Source organism: Nicotiana tabacum, chromosome 10 (genome assembly GCF_000715075.1).
Source record: "Nicotiana tabacum cultivar K326 chromosome 10, ASM71507v2, whole genome shotgun sequence".
NCBI classification, from domain to species: Eukaryota; Viridiplantae; Streptophyta; class Magnoliopsida; order Solanales; family Solanaceae; genus Nicotiana; species Nicotiana tabacum.
The window spans coordinates 165,925,442-165,944,878 of record NC_134089.1 but is presented as its reverse complement, the minus strand read 5'-3'; the positions used below and the strand labels follow the sequence as shown (position 1 = coordinate 165,944,878).

The 19,437-nt window shown below is 32.5% G+C and overlaps 2 protein-coding genes across 3 annotated transcripts; one reads left to right on the top strand and one right to left on the bottom strand.

Annotated features, from left to right (window-relative positions):
* The first annotated feature begins 9,642 nt into the window (after positions 1–9,642).
* Positions 9,643–13,829, top strand: LOC107821261 (subtilisin-like protease SBT1.8). Its single transcript, XM_016647687.2, is given in 3 exon segments — positions 9,643–10,084; positions 10,086–11,400; positions 12,911–13,829. Coding segments are annotated over 3 exon segments (2,295 nt in total). The 5' UTR covers positions 9,643–9,775; the 3' UTR covers positions 13,582–13,829.
* Positions 13,830–15,081: 1,252 nt separating this feature from the next.
* LOC107821262 (guanine nucleotide-binding protein subunit gamma 3-like) lies at positions 15,082–18,864 on the bottom strand. 2 transcript variants are annotated; one of them, XM_075223511.1, is made up of 6 exons: positions 18,734–18,864; positions 18,229–18,371; positions 16,769–16,821; positions 16,603–16,647; positions 16,463–16,507; positions 15,082–15,492 (listed from the first exon to the last, which is right to left on the bottom strand). In XM_075223511.1, exons 2-6 carry the CDS (start codon positions 18,256–18,258, stop codon positions 15,150–15,152), a joined length of 516 nt encoding a protein of 171 aa, XP_075079612.1. In that variant the 5' UTR covers positions 18,259–18,371; positions 18,734–18,864; the 3' UTR covers positions 15,082–15,149. The 2 variants fall into 2 exon arrangements, with proteins under 2 accessions (XP_075079612.1, XP_016503174.1); XM_016647688.2 differs by lacking the exon at positions 18,734–18,864 and having other exon boundaries at positions 15,085–15,492; positions 18,229–18,514.
* Between the last annotated feature and the right edge of the window lie 573 nt (positions 18,865–19,437).

Sequence of the window (19,437 nt, the reverse complement as noted above, 5' to 3'; positions counted from 1 at the left end):
TGAAATAATAAGTAAAGTCACTCACACATGATAATTCTTCTCAATTTCATCTCTACTTCTATTATACAACGATTCAATATTAGTAGAAGACTTGCCTCGCATTTCTAAAGGAATATCAAAAGGCTGATCTCCTTCATCAACCTCTGTAGTAATATTTTCATTAGCATAATAGTTGAATTCTTTATCGGTAAAAGAATATTGTCGGATGAAATTATATATAGCCATGGTGTTGTAACTAGATGATTTTGAGTGTCAAACTTGAAAGATATGCGTAAACTAAAAATAATTTTAAATATATAAAAAATCATAAAAGAAGTAGTTAAGTATGTTTAAATTCTAATTTAAAGGGAGTAACTAATTATTAACAATACATAATATATAATTTATTTATTTAAAATTTAAATTCAAAAAGAAACTAATTATTACCTAACCTTACTAACTTTGTCCTAAAATGCCAAGTGACCTGTTGTGAGGCTGCCACTTGACTAAATATGGATGCATTTTCTTCTTCTTTTAATAATATACAGATAGATTACACAATGTAATTGTAAATTTATTACCTATTTGTAGGTTATTTTCACAAATCAGATTTGATAACTGTTTTAAAAATTCGTGAACTAATAGCATATAATAGAAGAAATTATAAATAATTATTTGTAGGAAGAGAATTGATAATCCAAAGATGATGCAAATAATTTGCTTTAGTGTGAAAAAAGAAGAAGATAATTTGGAAAGTTACGAGATATTACACAAAGAAAAGATAAAAAAACAAGAAAAGTTAATAAATTTTTTAAAAAGTTACAATATGATTCATATATATGATATCTTTAATTTTAATAGGATGGTAAAAACTAGAAACAAAAATGAAAAGAAAAAACTTAAATTAGTAAGGTATAATTTGGAAAATATAAATTTATGGTGAGGATAGTTTTGTCTTGAATAAATTAATTTTTCACTTCTGCTTTTACTTCTTGGGAGAAGCTAGAATTTTCTGTTTCTTCCCAAAACAGAAAAACTGCTTATACTGCTGGCAAAAAGAACTTTTCTGTATTGGCCGAACAATTCAAATTTCCAAACGGGCTCTAATTGTCATTGTATAAACATTTCTTGTATTATCATGCTGCATAATTACTACATGAATCGAACGACTCTTGATCGTAAGAGATTAAAGAAGAGATGATAACAACAATAAGGGCATATGATTAATGATTATGACCTAAGAACTCAATTCTTAAGCGTCAAAAAAACATTAAAATGCATATGCATTTACTCTGCTGACCATAAGAAAAGCAAACGAAAAATATCTATCATTTTCATGCAAGTCATTACACTTGGCATAAGTAGCTAGCAATATGGACATTTTTTAGAAAGACAACCAAGCTTTGAGTTTTCTTAAGAAGAAAGAATTACCATCTTTAAAATCAAAATTAATAAAAGTCGGTGCACATAATATCAACCTTGAGATACGTTATTGTTCCTTTCGAGACTCCGATGAAAAAGAAAGAAAGAAAAGATACGTTATGAATAGTTTATCTTATAAGAAATTAATATCGTAAAAGAATTTTATATTATTTAATTACTAAAAATAATTATAAATAATTTCGTTTAAAAAATAAAACTTATAAAAGTTATGATAGAGCGATAAGTATTCTATCCTTAATTAAATGACTAAGTCATCTTTGATTAAACAAAAAAAATCTTTACTTTCAAAGTAAAATTTTCCTACACAAATTTAAATTAATCGAATCTCAAATCATATAGAATGTTAGCGAGATTAGCTCAAACCACGTGGCCAAAGGCATATTTAGTGTAGAAGTTATGAGTTTAACTGAACTTATGGCTTTCGATCATATCTTATATTTTTGCCAAAAAAATATTAAATATATACAATAATAAATTTTAAACCCATTAAATTAATTAAATATGATAGAACTATTTACAAGTTAGTACAACTCCAATAATGGGAGTGCGAATTAACATAAAGAAAAGTTAGAAGAATGCATGCGGTATTTGAGGAACATGACATGGGGCCCATGCTGTTGGAATTTGCGCCATTGCGGCCTCCAATGGCGCCTCCATATTCGGTTACTCCTTCTGGGCCCAACCTTACATTTATATTTGAAAAACCGTCGTCAAAATAATAATAATAAAAAAATTATATATATATATATATATTATATATGTTATATATAAAAATTATATTTTTTCCGACTATTAAATATAAATATTTTTTATCATGGGATAAAAGTGACAGCACCCCATAATATTTCGGTCCTTCACAAAATATATACTACTACTCGTATATTATTTGCACTTAATATATGTACTATCAGTCAATGAAAAATAAAATTTTGAGTCTTTCAAAATAATTATTGTAACTTAATTATGACTAAATTATTTTGTATTAGTACTATAATAATAGTTTTACATTGACATTTTTTATTTAGTTTGAACAATGTGTACTTTGGTTACTGCGATTAGAAGAATAATCCCAATACAACATTAGGAATTATTTTATTCTAGGTTTGATTGGATTTTTGTATTTGGCAAATCAGGATTATTTTCTACCATAATGTTCTCTTTGGTCCATTTTATTTATCGTATTTTTCTTTTACACGTCTTTTAAAAACTTATTAATGAAAGGACTTTTTATTACTATACTCTTATTAATTAATACTCTTCACCCTTAGGTTTTCTATGCAATTGCAATATAGTCAATATTTTGCTTTTAAGAACATTTAAAACTAAAGGCAAAAAGGAAAAGAAGTAATTAATTATACCTTGAATTTTTTAAATCGATAATTATTTTGGACCAAATATATTTAATAACACGATAATTAATATGGATAGGAGGGAGCAATATATTACGATATGCCAAATTCAACATGGGATCCAATATCGAGATTAGCAATTTTTAGATATGTGATATAATTACTTTCGTGTGACCTATAAATTACGAGTTTGAGACGTAGAAGGTTTACTAATATTTATATTAGAGTAAACTTTCTACCTCACACCCATTGAGGTGAGCTCTTCTTCGAACTATGTATGAATACGAGATGCATTACATATCGGGATGCCCTTATACTTCTTACTTTTGTTTAAAAAAAAAAACGTAAATTGTAAACAGTACTAATCCAACTTAACCATTCATCAGAATATTTTTATATGCAGCTAATAATTATAAGATTATTACTCCAGTATTATAATTTGGGTATAGCTCTTTGTGCGAACCAAAAGAGTAGAAGTGTTTAATTTTAATTTCTCATGTGTCAAACAGCTACTCCCATGAAATCAGCCACTGTTTAAGCTTAGCCCTCTTTCCCGATTTGCTGCGGCGAACAGCTCGTTTACACATTGCCAATCCACCGACTCCTTAAACCGCCGCTTTTGGCTTTTTTATTTTATTTTTATTGCTAATGTTGGATGATTTTATTCTTTTACTCCACTCATATGGTCAAATTTCTCGATAATAGTTTGATTTATTTCGAATATATTTTGTTTGCTCTAAAAAATATATATTTAACCGTTATAGTGAAAAATCGTTATAGAGAATGTTTGTTATAGAAAAATTTGACTGTGTAATGATTGGGATGTATGTTCTATGCTCCTAAAAAGTTGTCATTTCGGAGTTATTCAACTAGTCAATGTAGCACATGAAATTTAAAAAAGAAAACTAGACAACGTAGCGTAATTGCATATTTGCATGTGAATTTGAAAAGAAAAAATAAAAAGAAAGATACATACATGTCTTAGAAATAAAAAGGTGAAAGCTAATTAATTTGGAGAAATACTAATTAATGTACAACAGCTAGGCCGCTAAATTACGAAAAGAGCTACAAAAAACTGTTCATTTCATAACAATTTCTTACTGAAAAATGACAAAAGTTGAGGTCACACATTAATTATTGACTCATAGACTTTGTGCAATAGTGTGCATTGTATTTTCTTTGTTTAACCTTTTTTTTCACATTATTTCACATACTGGCAAGTTGAATTATTTTGAGATTCTAGACGTGCTAAAATGAGTGTTAATTTTCGGAGTCCAAATGTGGAAAAAGTAGCTTTTGGAAAGCGTAAATTCTTTAAAGTGAAATTTTTCTATAACAATCTCATTTTTTGAATAATTTGTGGCTTCTGTAACAAGGTATTATTATGGATAACATATATTATAACATAACATGACAACTTTGTTCCATATTAAAATCTTGGTCATTATAGCGAATTGTTGTTATATAGAGAATGATTGTTATCACGGGCAGAGCTAGAGTGTCTGGAGCGGGTTAGGCCGAATTCTGTAGCTTTGGTTCGAACTATGTATTTATCTTAAAAAATCTATTGAATATGTATAAATAAATTATTAATTTAAAACACATTAACTTAAAACGAAAAAAATGGGACAACTGAACTAGGCGTAAAGGCGAGTGTATACTCTTTAAAATTTGTTCACAAATTTATCAATTGCTTCATTGGCCATTAAAGTCGTATCAAAGGGAAAAAGAAAACAAGAGTGTTGAGTAGACAATTTTAAAGGGGACATAGCACCGGTTGATATAATATTATTAAAGTGTATATTATGAATCTATCTCTAAGTTAGCAAAAGAGTATTACAAGAAGTAATAAATAATCAACCAAAATATTATAATAAAAAAGGATGGCGTTATGCCTCGACGTAGAACCGAATACCACTTAAGATTTCATAAAAAAACAGTAAATAAGAAAATAATAAACATAAGTTGTTAGCCCTTGTATCAGAAAGATAGGTGCTGTAATTTTTAGCGACAATTACGAATCAAGTAGTTTGTATTTAACTAATTAATTTAAAAAATACTTTTGAGCAACAGCTAATATTTGACCAAATTTTAAAAAGTGTTTCTAAGAGTTTATTCTCAAAAATACTTTTTAAAAGTGTTTGTGCTTCTCAAGACAGCTTCTGGTGCTCCTTAAAAGTATTTTTTACACTCCTTAAAAGTACTTTTTAAAAGCTTGACCAAACTTTTTAATTTTAAAAAGAAAAAAAAAATATGTTTCACAAAAAAAAATTAATACTTTTGGTAACAAAAAAACCTGACCAAACACGTGCTATAATGAATGTGCTTTACCGTTTATAAAATTAGACATGCAAGATTGTTTTTTTATTTTTGATTCGGTATTTGATATCTGCATTTGATTCCATCTATATCTAATTGAGAAATCTTACATTGGAGACTCCGAAACCAAAATTTCTTATAAAGCACTATAATTTAGAGTCTAGTAAATATAGTTTGTTTAATTACTATTCACAACTACTGTTCAATTGTTACTAGCTTGTATCACTTGTATTCAAACGCGCAACGAATACAATATGTATCAACTGTATTCGTTCGTGCAACGAAGACAACATGTATCAACTTTATACAAAAGATAACTTATATTGACTGTATACATGAGTGTATACAAAGGATACGACCTTTATTCGTTCGAATACAACTAAGACGAAATAGAAAAATATAGAAAAATAAAATGCTCTTGTTGAGAGTCAAACTCAAACCTCAGCTAACTAAGCATGCTCTCTAACCAATTGAGCTACAAAAGCTTGTTGCTCTCTTATTTCAGTTCAAAATAATTTATATCTTTTATTTTTATAAATTTACTATAAAATTTAAGTATAGTTACAAATGATAAATTTGTGGAAAATATAAATATAAATAATAAATATAATATAAATATTTGATGTGTCAGCATAATTTTTCCAAATTTATTTATTAATTAGTAAGAATTAAGAGTAGTATGACCTGTTGTTATCACTTGTTTTTTTGGTCAAACTTCACGGCGAGGAATAGCCTAGAAATGATATACTAGCCGTTTCAAATTTACATCAGACTTGTTTATTGCACATTCCCCCTACTTTAGGCACGAGTCCACGACAACTAACGGGACAAATTCATGCCCAATAATTTTTTTCGCTTAATGTGGCCCTCTTTTTCGTGTCTTACCAGAATTACCCTCACGCCATCACTTGTTTCAATCAGCTCAGTCAAGACCAACGCGTTAGGTTCTTTTCATTTTAGTTACTCCCTCCATTTCAATTTAGATGAGATAGTTTCACTTGTCACGGAGTTTTAATTTTGTTTTAAAAATTTATGATCTTAAAAATTTAAAGAGTAAAAGCTTTATAGGGCATAACATTTGTGTGATTATATAAGTTTTTCATCAAGAGTCAAATGAATAAAATAAAGAATTTAAAGTTAAATTATTTTCAATTGTAAAAATATGTCATTCTTTTTGGAACGCACTAATAAGCAAACGATGTCATCTAAATTATAACGGAGTGAGTAGTATTTAGGCACGCCATCTACAGTAAAATTACATTCAATGTATATATCGAATAAGAAAATACAAAAAAAAATTACCCAAACAGCCACTCACCTAACTGCTTAAACTAAAAATAGTCGGTGGAGGAATAATATATAAATATATATATATATTAAATGTATATAACTATGTATAATCAATATATAAACTATGTATATAGATAGAAAAAGTAAATAATGAATGTGACCAGCTATTTGTGTAAAAACCACAAAAAATATTTTTTTATGTGCGTTTTTTGTTGCTTAACTATAGTTATGTGGAAGCCAGAATTTGATTTCAACGGCAAACCTCAATTTTAAATAAGTAATTTCATTAATCAGCAATAAATTTCTTCTTTTCTAATTCTAGCAAAGCAATAAATCTCAATTTCCACTTATATAAACCCTATGTGAAAGAAGGAAAAAAACAAATTCTAGAGATACAGTTGAATTTATTAAGGTGTGATCTAAAAATGAAATATGGGGTCTCAATCTTTAATAAAGTTAAATGCACTTCTCTTCTTCAATTTCTTTAATTGACCCTTTTTATTTACTTTTCGTTGCTTAACAGACTGGAAAATTGGAATTCAAAAAATAATTAATCCAAATTGCAATCAAAATCCGTGAAACAGAATTGCCATTTTCTCAAGAATGCTGTAAAGACCGAAATTAGTGTACTAAAATCTCAATAAAGAAATTCAGTGGAGATTTAGAGGAATTTAGAATTTTGTCCGTAATCAATTGAACAGCCTAAAGAATTCTTTTTGAATAGTTTTAGTAAAAGTTCCTTATTTGTAAAATGGTCCTGTCTCTATCACTATCTACTTTTTATGTCACAAATTATGGGCAATGTTACATTTTCTAGTCCCTAAGAGGCACTTTTTTAGGAGACGTAAACAACTTTCCTATCCTTAAATACATTATTATACATGTCTTCACAAATATAACTAAGTTACAATTAATTAATATTTTTACTTTAATTTATTAATTAATCATAATAAATGATTATGATTAGTGTAAACATCCCATGCAGTAAATTTTTATCATAGATCGGGACTTTTGCTACTTTATACTAGCATTTTTGGCAACCTTTCAAAACCTGTTTATTTTGAAAAATACTTTTTTACCCAAATGCATTTTGAAAAAATTACTTTTGAAAAATAGAAGTATGTGTTTGGTTAAACAATTTGGAAAATACTATATGTCAATATTAAAATAACAATTTATATTTGGCTAAAATTTTAAAAATACCTTTGAAAAAGAAACCTAATTTTTTCAAAACACTTTTTTTTTCTTCCTAAAAGCTTTGGGCATATTTTCTCGTCCCTTTATAATTTCCTTTGGTATTGAGAATGGACTATGGTTAGGGCTTGGATTTCACTAAATAATTTGTAACATGATTTTCTATCATTTCTTCTTGCTTACAAGATATATAATCTCCATCTTATCAAGAGTCATATACCTTATTTTATTAAGAAGAGTCATGATTTTACCACTAATAAAAATTTCCTCTCTCTAATTAACTAACACATAAAGTCCTTTTATACAACTATAATAGAAATATTAAATAAAATGAACGATTAACTTAAATAGTCGCCCACATATCCCAAATAAAAATAATAGAAAAGGCAATTTATGGTGGTACAAATCATGATTTAACATCTTTATTAAACTCATAACTTTCTAGTCCCTCATTGTATCCAAAAAACATAATTATAAGATGGAAAATAAATGTGTTTCAAATTCAACTACCTATATGTGCCCTAGAAATCAAAGCTTAGTAGATAGACCATTTATAAGTGATAATGCAATGTTCCTAACCTAACCCTTTATTCAAAGAGGACAAAAGAAAGTGAAAAAAAAAAAACCAAACAGAGTAAAAGATTAATACAGTTCATAATCTTGGAAAGCCAAAGAAAAATTGGTATACCTATATATACTGTTTCACCTTTTTATTGAATGGTCTAAATAAAGGAAGAAGTGAGGGTAATTAGTGATCTTTATGTGAAACATGCAATGATGTTAAAGTTCTTTATCTCTTGAATATGATTATCTATGTGCCACACCTTGTTATATTTTATGCAACATTCTTTTAATGAAAAGTTTAAAAAGATAAGATGGTTGTTTGCAATTTGGTAATCACATTCTTAAAGATAAGTTCTTTAATTTCTAGTGATGTGATCCTAGAAAACTAATGAATTATTTTAGTGATATGAGACTATTAATCACAATATTAGCAAATACGTTTAATGAATTTGATAAATACAGTCAAACCGTTCCACAATAGCCGACCTTCGTAATAATTCAAAAATGTTCGAAATAAATAAAAGTGTTATAGAGAAGTTTAATTGTATATTATAAATCGATGCAAGAGACAAAAAGTGTAAAGAAGAAAGCTAGGAGGTGCTATTTGAGTTTGAAGTAAAGTAAGTAGCTTTTAATTTTCCTTTCCACAAAGCTACATGGCTTCAAGAAATAAATAAGTAGCTCAAGAAAGTAAATTACATCACTTTTATCACCATTCACATCATTATTAACCCCTTTGAGATACTAAAAAAACAGAATATCTTTATTTCTTCTAATTGTATTAAAAATTAGGCAATGTATACTATCATCAAAGCATGCATTCGCAAGATAATATACTAGTTTTTCAAGTAAATTTGGTTATAAATTTTTTTTTAAAACATTTTTCCGGCCTAGTATAAAAATAAATTATCAAAATTACACAAAAAATTATAAATATTTTTTTATCCTCCTAGTAAAATGTACTATTCTCTTCGTTCCAATTTATGTGAATCTGTTTGACTGGGTACGAAGTTTAAGAAAAAATAAAGACTTTTAAAATTTGTGATCCTAAACAAGTTAAAATGGGGCTCAGAGTATTTTTGTGGTTATAAAAGCTTCTCATTAATGATAGAATTATAAGTTTAAGCTAAATTGTTTCCAAATTTAGAAAGAGATCATTATTTTTGGAACGGACAAAAAAAGAAATAGATTCACGTAAACTGGATCAAGGAGTACTATTATATAGGAATATTTTGGGATAGATGAGCTATATCAGAAATAGAGATTTTTTTTTTATATTTTATTATTATTTATATCAGAAAAAGAGATTGGCTAGGTTCAATGGTGAATTTTGTTTTAACAGCGGCACTAGTGGGGTGAAAATGTGAATCCATTAATAACTCATATTTAACCACGCCGGTCAAAAATCCACCTCCGACAGTGGCATTGTTGTAAAAAGAGAAAACTCCAAGCCTTAATAATAACCCTACTGGTAATATAAACCCGACATTAGTCCTCCATACTTCTTTCTATCTTCTTCTGTCAGTCGCATCTCACGGCGACTGTCTCCTCCTTTCCATTCTTCCTTTCTCTTTTTCCTCACTGAGATATTTCCCTATAAACAAAAACACCATTAAAATCATCTCCCATTTTTCCAAATGGGTTCTTTCCTCTGTTTCTCCGTCATTGTTGTTCTCCTTGTTCTTCAGCCATGTTTAGCCAAGAAAGTTTACATTGTTCACATGAAAAATCACCAAATACCTTCTTCTTTTGCTACCCATCACGATTGGTACAATGCTCAGCTCCAATCTTTGTCCTCTTCTTCTACCTCTGATGAATCATCCCTTCTTTACTCTTACGACACTGCTTATTCTGGCTTTGCTGCTTCTCTTGACCCACATGAAGCTGAACTACTCCGTCAATCTGATGATGTTGTTGGAGTTTACGAGGATACTGTTTATACACTTCCATACAACAAGGACTCCTGAGTTTCTGGGGTTGAATAATGAGCTCGGCCTTTGGGCTGGTCACAGTCCACAGGAACTCAACAACGCTGCTCAGGATGTTGTTATCGGAGTTCTTGACACCGGCGTTTGGCCGGAGTCGAAGAGCTATAACGATTTCGGTATGCCCGATGTGCCGTCGAGGTGGAAGGGTGAATGTGAATCGGGTTCCGATTTCGATCCGAAAGTACATTGCAACAAAAAGCTGATAGGTGCTCGTTTTTTCTCCAAAGGTTATCAAATGTCGGCCTCTGGCTCGTTCACGAACCAACCTAGACAGCCGGAGTCACCTCGTGACCAAGACGGTCATGGCACCCACACATCCAGCACCGCCGCTGGTGCACCTGTGGCGAACGCTAGCCTTCTCGGGTACGCTAGTGGGGTCGCGCGTGGTATGGCACCTCGAGCGCGTGTAGCTACGTACAAGGTATGCTGGCCTACTGGTTGTTTTGGTTCTGATATTCTAGCTGGTATGGAACGTGCTATTTTAGATGGAGTTGATGTACTTTCATTATCTTTGGGTGGTGGATCGGGTCCTTATTATCGTGATACAATTGCTATTGGTGCTTTCTCTGCTATGGAAAAAGGAATTGTTGTTTCCTGTTCAGCTGGAAATAGCGGTCCAGCTAAAGGCTCACTTGCAAATACAGCTCCTTGGATCATGACCGTTGGTGCTGGTACCATAGATCGTGATTTCCCTGCATTTGCTACTTTAGGTAACGGGAAAAAAATTACCGGAGTTTCGTTATACAGTGGAAAAGGAATGGGTAAAAAGGTAGTTCCATTAGTTTACAGCACAGACAGTAGTGCAAGTCTTTGTTTGCCGGGTTCACTTGACCCGAAAATGGTCCGAGGGAAAATAGTGTTATGTGATAGAGGGACAAATGCGAGAGTAGAAAAGGGTTTAGTAGTGAAGGAAGCTGGTGGAGTTGGGATGATATTGGCTAATACGGCGGAGAGCGGCGAGGAATTGGTGGCGGATAGTCATTTGTTGCCGGCGGTAGCTGTAGGTAGGAAATTGGGAGATTTTATAAGGCAGTATGTAAAGAGTGAAAAGAATCCGGCCGCCGTGCTCAGCTTTGGTGGGACGGTGGTGAATGTGAAACCGTCGCCGGTGGTGGCTGCGTTTAGTTCAAGAGGGCCCAATACTGTAACTCCACAGATTTTGAAGCCCGATGTTATTGGGCCTGGAGTTAATATTTTGGCTGCTTGGTCTGAGGCTATTGGGCCCACTGGGCTTGAAAAGGATACCAGAAGGACCAAGTTCAACATCATGTCTGGTAAGTATTACCAACAACGGCTAGTTTCTTAATTTAATCTTTTTCATGCTTAGCTTAATTATGGCCTTAATTATATTTTTATTAGATCTCGCAATTATTAATACTAACCGTACACACTTAAAAAGGAAAAGAGGAACGCGTAGAATAAAGACACCTGTGGGTGATCTGGAATTATGTACTATGCACATTCCTAAACTTTAGAGGGGTTCACATGTGTAGCATTGATAAGTTAATCCTAAATTACATTAGTTATAATTAAATATTAATGCAGTTTCCAAGAAAATAGATGGACTAAAATTTAGACTTATTTGTATGATGTGACGTGTGGAATTAAATTTAAAAACTGCCCAAGCCTATATCAAATTTATGGCTAAAATAGCAAGAAACGTCCCTTTAATAGGCACAGAAGAAATCCAAGAGGGGCTCGCTGTAGGAGTGTTAAGAGTTTCGATATGAACAAGGTCTAGAGAAGAATTTATTAATTAATTTCAATAATATACGCTAATGGTATTTGAAAACAATATATTGTAATTTATCGTAACAAGTTACTAATTTCGCTTATTATAGACCATTATTGTGAAGTTATTTCTATAGATAAGCCAATAGCATAAAATTCATCCGTCGGAATGTGCAAGGTGTAGTGGTAGGAGTGCTACTCATGATGTGACAAGTGCATGTCACGGGGTTTGAATCATAATGCAAACAAAAGCCTGATATGTTAGTGAAAAATGATAGAGGGACGGGTTCATTATTCACACAAAAGCTTGATATTTAAGTGAAAAATGATAGGGGAACGAGTTCATTATCCAAAGAGTTTCGAACCTAACCTTACACCATGGCCCTTCTTGGTATAATTTACACTAGTTTTATGAGGCTCCTTTTTGTCTCACAAATTTGTGGATCCCAATCTTACACTTCTGGGTCCACAAAATTGTGAGACAAAAAAGTTACCTCATACAACTAGTCTCGGTTGTGACTAGTTGTATGAGACACAAAATAAAATTTTCCGAAAAAGTAGTATGGTCTGTCTTCCGCTATGAGACTAGTTGTTTGAAACACAAAATAAAATTTTCCGAAAAAGTAGTATCGTCTGTCTTCCACTAGTGGGTCCTGGTCCCCTTGGAATCCCAGATTATTGGTCCCTACATAACTATAAAGGTCATAACCTTATCATGGATTTAACATCAACCCTTTGCCCCATCTGAGCACTCTGGACCTACCTTAATCACTTTATTGGCTGGAAATAAGTTGATGAACTTTTTGAATTTTTCTTGAAAAAACAACAACAAAAAACCACTTGTGATCCCACAAGTGGGTCCGGGGATTAGTGTGTTATAAAGAGGATGTTTCGGATAGACTTTCGGCTTAGGAAAGATCAATAAAGTAGTAGAAACAAGCAATAACAATAGCAAAATACTGAATTTTTCTTGAAAATCCTACACAAATCTCATACTTTGAAAATTGTATTTTGTTACATAATTTGATCATTTTTCACTTCGAACTCTTGTAGGCACATCCATGTCCTGTCCTCATATCAGTGGCCTAGCTGCACTGCTGAAAGCAGCACATCCTGAATGGAGTCCAAGCGCGATCAAATCTGCACTTATGACGACTGCCTATGTTCGCGACACCACCAACTCTCCTCTCCGCGACGCTGAAGGTGGCCAACTCTCCACTCCTTGGGCTCATGGATCAGGTCATGTTGATCCCCATAAGGCACTTTCCCCCGGTCTAATCTATGATATTACCCCAGAGGACTACATCAAATTCTTATGCTCCTTGGACTATGAGTTGAACCACATACAAGCCATTGTCAAGCGCCCGAATGTCACTTGTACTAAGAAATTTGCAGATCCTGGGCAGATTAACTACCCTTCATTCTCAGTTTTGTTCGGGAAATCAAGGGTTGTTCGTTACACCCGTGCAGTCATCAATGTAGGAGCTGCAGGATCCGTCTATGAGGTGACCGTTGATGCTCCCCCGTCTGTTACTGTAACCGTGAAGCCATCAAAACTTGTATTCAAAAGGGTAGGAGAGAGGCTGCGTTACACCGTTACATTCGTGTCAAAGAAGGGTGTTAACATGATGAGAAAGAGTGCATTTGGCTCCATTTCTTGGAATAATGCTCAAAACCAAGTTAGGAGTCCAGTTTCATATTCCTGGTCACAACTATTAGACTGAAAGGTTTTTCACCTTTAATCTAATGTTTTTATGGTTTTCCCTTTGATTTACCAACGAAATTGTGGTAATCAGATATGCAAATGGAAGTATTTTTAGTAATTGAGTGATAGGGAGGATGAAGTTTCTCCAAAGTTTAGATTTTCTTTTCCAAGTAAAATTATGCAATGAAATTATAGCCCTGCTATCTATGTCTGTGATGTAAAATAAGAGTGGTTTTCTAATTTAACAGATACTTTTGCGGTTCGTAATTGATTACTGAAAATGATGGGTTTTATCAACTGGTCTTTGACCTTCCAAAGAAGTTAATGTAATGGAAAAAAATTAAGTGAAACATAAGTGAACCTTCATATTAGTAATGGAAAAAAATTTCAAATATGTATATATAAATATGTATATATATATATATATGTAGGTAGTTGATCTTACGGGTGGGGTCGTTAACCAATTGCACCGTGTGAGCGAAATTACTATTCTAAAGATAGTTTCCTGTGAGCGAAATTACTATTCTAAAGATAGTTTCCTAGAAACGCCTTGTCTATGCGATCATTCCATATTTTTTGTTAAGATTATGTTGTGTGATTTTTATTTTGAATAGTTCTACAATAGGTTTATGGGCCTTGGGATCATAACTACAGATGAACAAGACATGCAACAGATTAAATGAAGATAAACAAGTAAAATAAACTCATTTGATCGAAAAGTTTTAGCATAAAGGGAGAACTTAAACGGGTAACGTAATGTTCATGATGGAGGGCGGGTCAAGAGAAGGATAGCTACTGAAGAGAGATGCACGTAACACCTTAAGTGAATCCCACATCAAAATGAAAGAAAAAAGTGAAAAATTTTATAAGACAATAACACAAATTCACATTGTATACACATTTCTAGGCTCGATCTGGCATACCATAAGGAACAAATATGTGAGACTTGTTGGGCCAAAACTAACAATACTACTAACCTTTTTACATTTGCACCATGATCTAGGAATTGATCCATTATTCAATACCACTTGAAAGGGAGGAATTTTCAGAGCCTAGTCAGCATAAAGACTAAGGGGTCGTTTGGTAAGATGCATAAGCAAAAATAATCCTGGGATAAGTTATCCGAGGATTAAAAATAGTACCGGAAATAACTTATACTAGCGAGAGGATGGAATAATAATTCCAAGATAAAGCAGTAAAACTGACAATTCCCAGATTAATACAACATACCAAACAATTAATAAGAAATAATACCAAGACAATTAATTCTAGCATAACTAATCCCAGTCTAACTTATAACTAATCCCAGAATAATTTATCTTCAAACCAAACGAGCCCTAAAAGTCCAGGTATGTTTTGGAGCCTTACTGAGCTAATTGGAAAAGGTGCAGCAGTTGCATAACCAAAAGGCAACATTTATGTAGCAACTGAATTTTACACTTTAGTACTTGTTCTAGGGGAAAAAAAGAAGAAAGCCAACAGTTATTATTTCTGTTTTGAGAGCATGAGGTGCCAACAACAAAGATATTCACAATTATATAGAACCAAGCTTTTATATAGGAATTATTGCATGATTTAATAGTACAACTAGCAACAAAGGTAGCAAGGACAGAAACAAGACTTTTTACAACAACAACTACAATTTAACTTTGGACATTTAGGATAAGAACATGTACATGGACTACAAGAGCAGCTTAAGCAAGAAGGCCATTTTAAGTTACAGCTGCAACAGCAACTCCATTTGCAACAGACAGGCTTGCTGCAGCAATTAGACGGCGGACACGAGAAACATTGACACTTAGGTATTGAGCAACAGCAACTGACAGATGAGCAGCAGTTACATATATGACAGTTACAGCAGTCTGGCATCTTTATATGAGAACACCGGCACCAGCAACAAATCCACGAAAGATTGAAACATGACGAGCCACTACAAGTGTCAAAGAAACTTATGTCACTGGGAGAAGTTACAATGATTAATCAATACATCTAATTACACAGAAGCTCTTGAGAACCAAATAAGCGAGTCTCATATGATCCCAATTGACACTTATACATGTAACCTCTTAATTGACATTCTCCTTGAAGAAAGATCAATGATGCTTTATCAGAACTCAGATTACTAGGCTTACAAACCATTTATGTGAACACAAATTTCACGAACGCAACAGTGAAAATGGAGCTAAACACTTGGTTTTTAGTGTATTCTTTTTTGCCAGTAAGAAATGCCTATGAAGGCTAGGTTCAAACAGCCAGACTATTAATAGCACACGAATATATCAGGGTCTATCGAAACCAAAAAAGCTTCCTCTTTTTTTGCATTTAGAAAAAAACCAAAATACTTCTTCATGGAAAGACCTTATTGCCAAAACTAACTTTCATGAGAGTGAAGCAAGAGCACAATCCTCAAAAATATGAACCAGTGGCCACTGAAGCGCAACTGCCACTAACTTTGGTTATTATTTCCTATTTATTCTTCTATCTTATGCGCTACCAATAAAGTACTTGTTCCTAACAGCATGCTAATACTTAAAATTATGAGAAATCATCTGCCACGTCGAAGCACAGTTGCAACTAACCTTGGTTACTATTTACCTTCTAATCTTCTAGCTTATGACCCACAAAGGTATTGCTTCTTCATAAAAATCTGAATAGATTATGCACAACAGGATGCTAAACTTTTATCTAGAAGAAAACCTAAGAATCTTTCATAGTCATGTATAAAAAGTTTCTGATGTTTAAGTTTTCGTCCTCTCATGCAGTTAATGTCAAAATAATCACTCACTATCTCTTAAATTGGTATATGAATCTCACATTAATATATCAATATAGAATCATGAATAGTAATCATATTTAGTGTTTAGTATAACCCAAAAATATAAGCTTATAACTTAGCATACCAGAGCCTTTTCCAAAAGCAACAGGACCTCCGACTCTTCTTTATTCTGAAATGAGGGTTAAAGGCAATGAGAAAGTGTAAAATTTAAGACTACAATTACACTTAAAATTTTGTAGAAATGATTGTAGAATACTTTCTTACGTTGGTATAAGAGGATCTGAATGTTCCAACACAAAATCTGTCACCCTGTCAAATGGTCAAACATCATTCAATACAAAGGAACATGCATAAATTCATTGCACATGACTTCAGTAGTACAGGGCATGTGGAAATAAATGCACATGTCGAAAATAGGCTCAGTACATACTCTTTACAGGATCGAGAAGCGGGTTGAAGGCCTTCAATGGATTTTAGTTCTTCCTGCTCATAAGAATTTGAATTGAGACGAGACGAACAAAGTGAAAATAACTTCATGCAGAAATATCTAAAGCAAGTCATTGTATCATTAAAGATACTTCACATTCATCACAGCAAAGTACAAACCAGTTTACTGTAAAATATCCAATATATTCTTCTCTAGTAGTAAATTATATAACATCAAGAACACATCACATTACAATTGTCATTAATCTTAGTTTTCAATCTAATTCATTTAAGCTTTTTTTTACCCCAACAATGAAACTAATGACATTCTTTTCAAGATTATATGCATGTTAAAAACAAGGTTATTCTGCAACAGATAATTGTTAAACCGCTCCAATTTCTATAGGTAAAAATGATAAGCAACCCGCTTAGACTGCTAAACCTGATGCAGTATGATACTTCATTAGTGTGACCATAGATTTCATCTATTTTCTTTTCCCTATTTTTCTGTCATCTTTCATGGGAGCAGTAGGACGAGGCGAGGGGCGGGATGAAGGGACGGAGCTAGCCTTGAAGATAGCGGTAACCCGAACTCACTAACTTTGGTTCATACCTTAAAGAACAAGAATGTACAAATTAAGAAATCCTTGTGTTTGACTTAAGAAATCCATTTAGTATGTACAAATTATCAATTTAGAACCCAGTAACTTAAAAGAACAAGAATTCTAAACCCATAAGCTTCAAATCTTGTCTCGCCTTCGGCGGGATGGGCCCACCAAATGTAAGAAGATGGAAACACATTACTTAGTTTGGAAGCTGTTAAAAACATGAGATTCCAAAGTTTCAATATGGAAGTAAATTTAATTGATATGTTGACTGGAAAAAAGACACGAGCATCTAAACAGGGAAAATATTGGTTTGCATTCAACTTAACCAAAGCTTTAAGTTAATCCTCCAACAGTAAGCACTCAAACTTATAAAACAAATGGGTTGGCAGAAAGTCTAAGCACCCTATTTAAGAGAATCTTGGATCATTTTTGTTCATTTTAATTAATTACTCACTTCAATTAGCATGTCAGGTTCCATGTCTTTTCAAAATTTTATGGCACTAATTAATTTAAGTGGTCCACTAATTCTATATTACTCTGCACAAAGTTCAACCTAAAATAGTTCAAATTAGCACATGGCAGTAATTAAGCAAACATAGAATATTAGTAAATTACAAATATGCTCCTCACTTTGATATATCCCAACAAAGATTTAACTAAGGCTAATGTGAAATAACAATCAAATTAAACAAAGATTCAGCTCTTAACCCTCATTAGCAGGTAATCTACTGCTTTTTTTTCTTCATCTCAAGAACAAGTATGAAAAAAACCAAAAACAGGGGTTAAGTAAAAGATACTAATACAGAAAGACAACAACTTTAATGCTTCGAACAACATTCTACACAAGAAAACTGACCTCAAGAAAACCAATTTCTCTTTCGAGCATTTGAACTTTGGCGAATTCGCGACGCTTTCCATATAAATCAGGATACTGAGGTGGTGATTTTGGGCGAGGTGGTGGCAAAGATGGCACTGAAGCAGTTCTTCTTGAACCAACTCCTGCCATTTTTATTTCACCACCAAAAAACCAACACTGATTTCTACATATAAAAATAAAAGGGGTTTCTCTAATTTACCAAACTACTTGAGAGTATCTAAGAAATACAATGAACTTAATTACCAAGGTTCAGAGTTGCAAATGGGCAAACAACAAAGGACACTAAAGACTTAATAATATTGAGAGTTTGCAGTTTTGCAGTCTTCAGTAGTACTATAGTTGTTATAATGTCTTTGCTGACAGAAATAACATATTAAAGTTTTTTCCTTTCTTTATTTTCACAAATGTATAACAACAACAAATTAAATGGATTCCCACAAATAGCGTCTGGAAAGGATTGTAGGTACGCAAAACTTATAATTACCTTGAAAAAATAAAGAGGTTGCTTTGGTGAGACCCTCCGCTAAAAAAAATAAAAAAGAAATAGTGACATCAAACAATAACAACTGCAAAATATTAAAAAAGCCGAAGTGAAAAATAACAATTATATACCCACAAAATGGGGCCTTGAGTAAGAGGCGGGCCAAAGAGTAAGAAAATTAAAGAATGGGGAGGGGGCGTGAAATTAAGGAAGAAGGTGAAAGAGGAGAAATTATTATTACTACAGACTACAGAGTTACTACTACTGATGCTTGGGATAATTAGGAGGGGGTGGGGTGGGTGGGGTGGAGGGTCCAAAGAAAGAGGCAGAAAAACAGGACCCCAAAACTAATGAGAAATAACAACAACCAAGAAAGAGCAGCAGCTGCCAGTAGTGACAGAAGTATCAGTACAACAATCCATTCATTCACACATACACATCATAATAGTAAGAGTAGTAATTATAGTAATGAAGCAAGAAAGACAGCCTGATGGATTAAGCTCTCGTTATGTGTGAAGTTCGGAGAAGGATCAGATCACAATAATTTATTGTATGTAACTTTATTTTGTATTTCTGCAACAGTCTATTTCTACAGCTCGAATCGTAATTTTATAATCACATAACAATAACTTTATTAGTTACGTCAAGACTCCGTTAGCACCCCTTCTATTATAGTAATGAATAAAATGTATATATAAAAGGAGGGT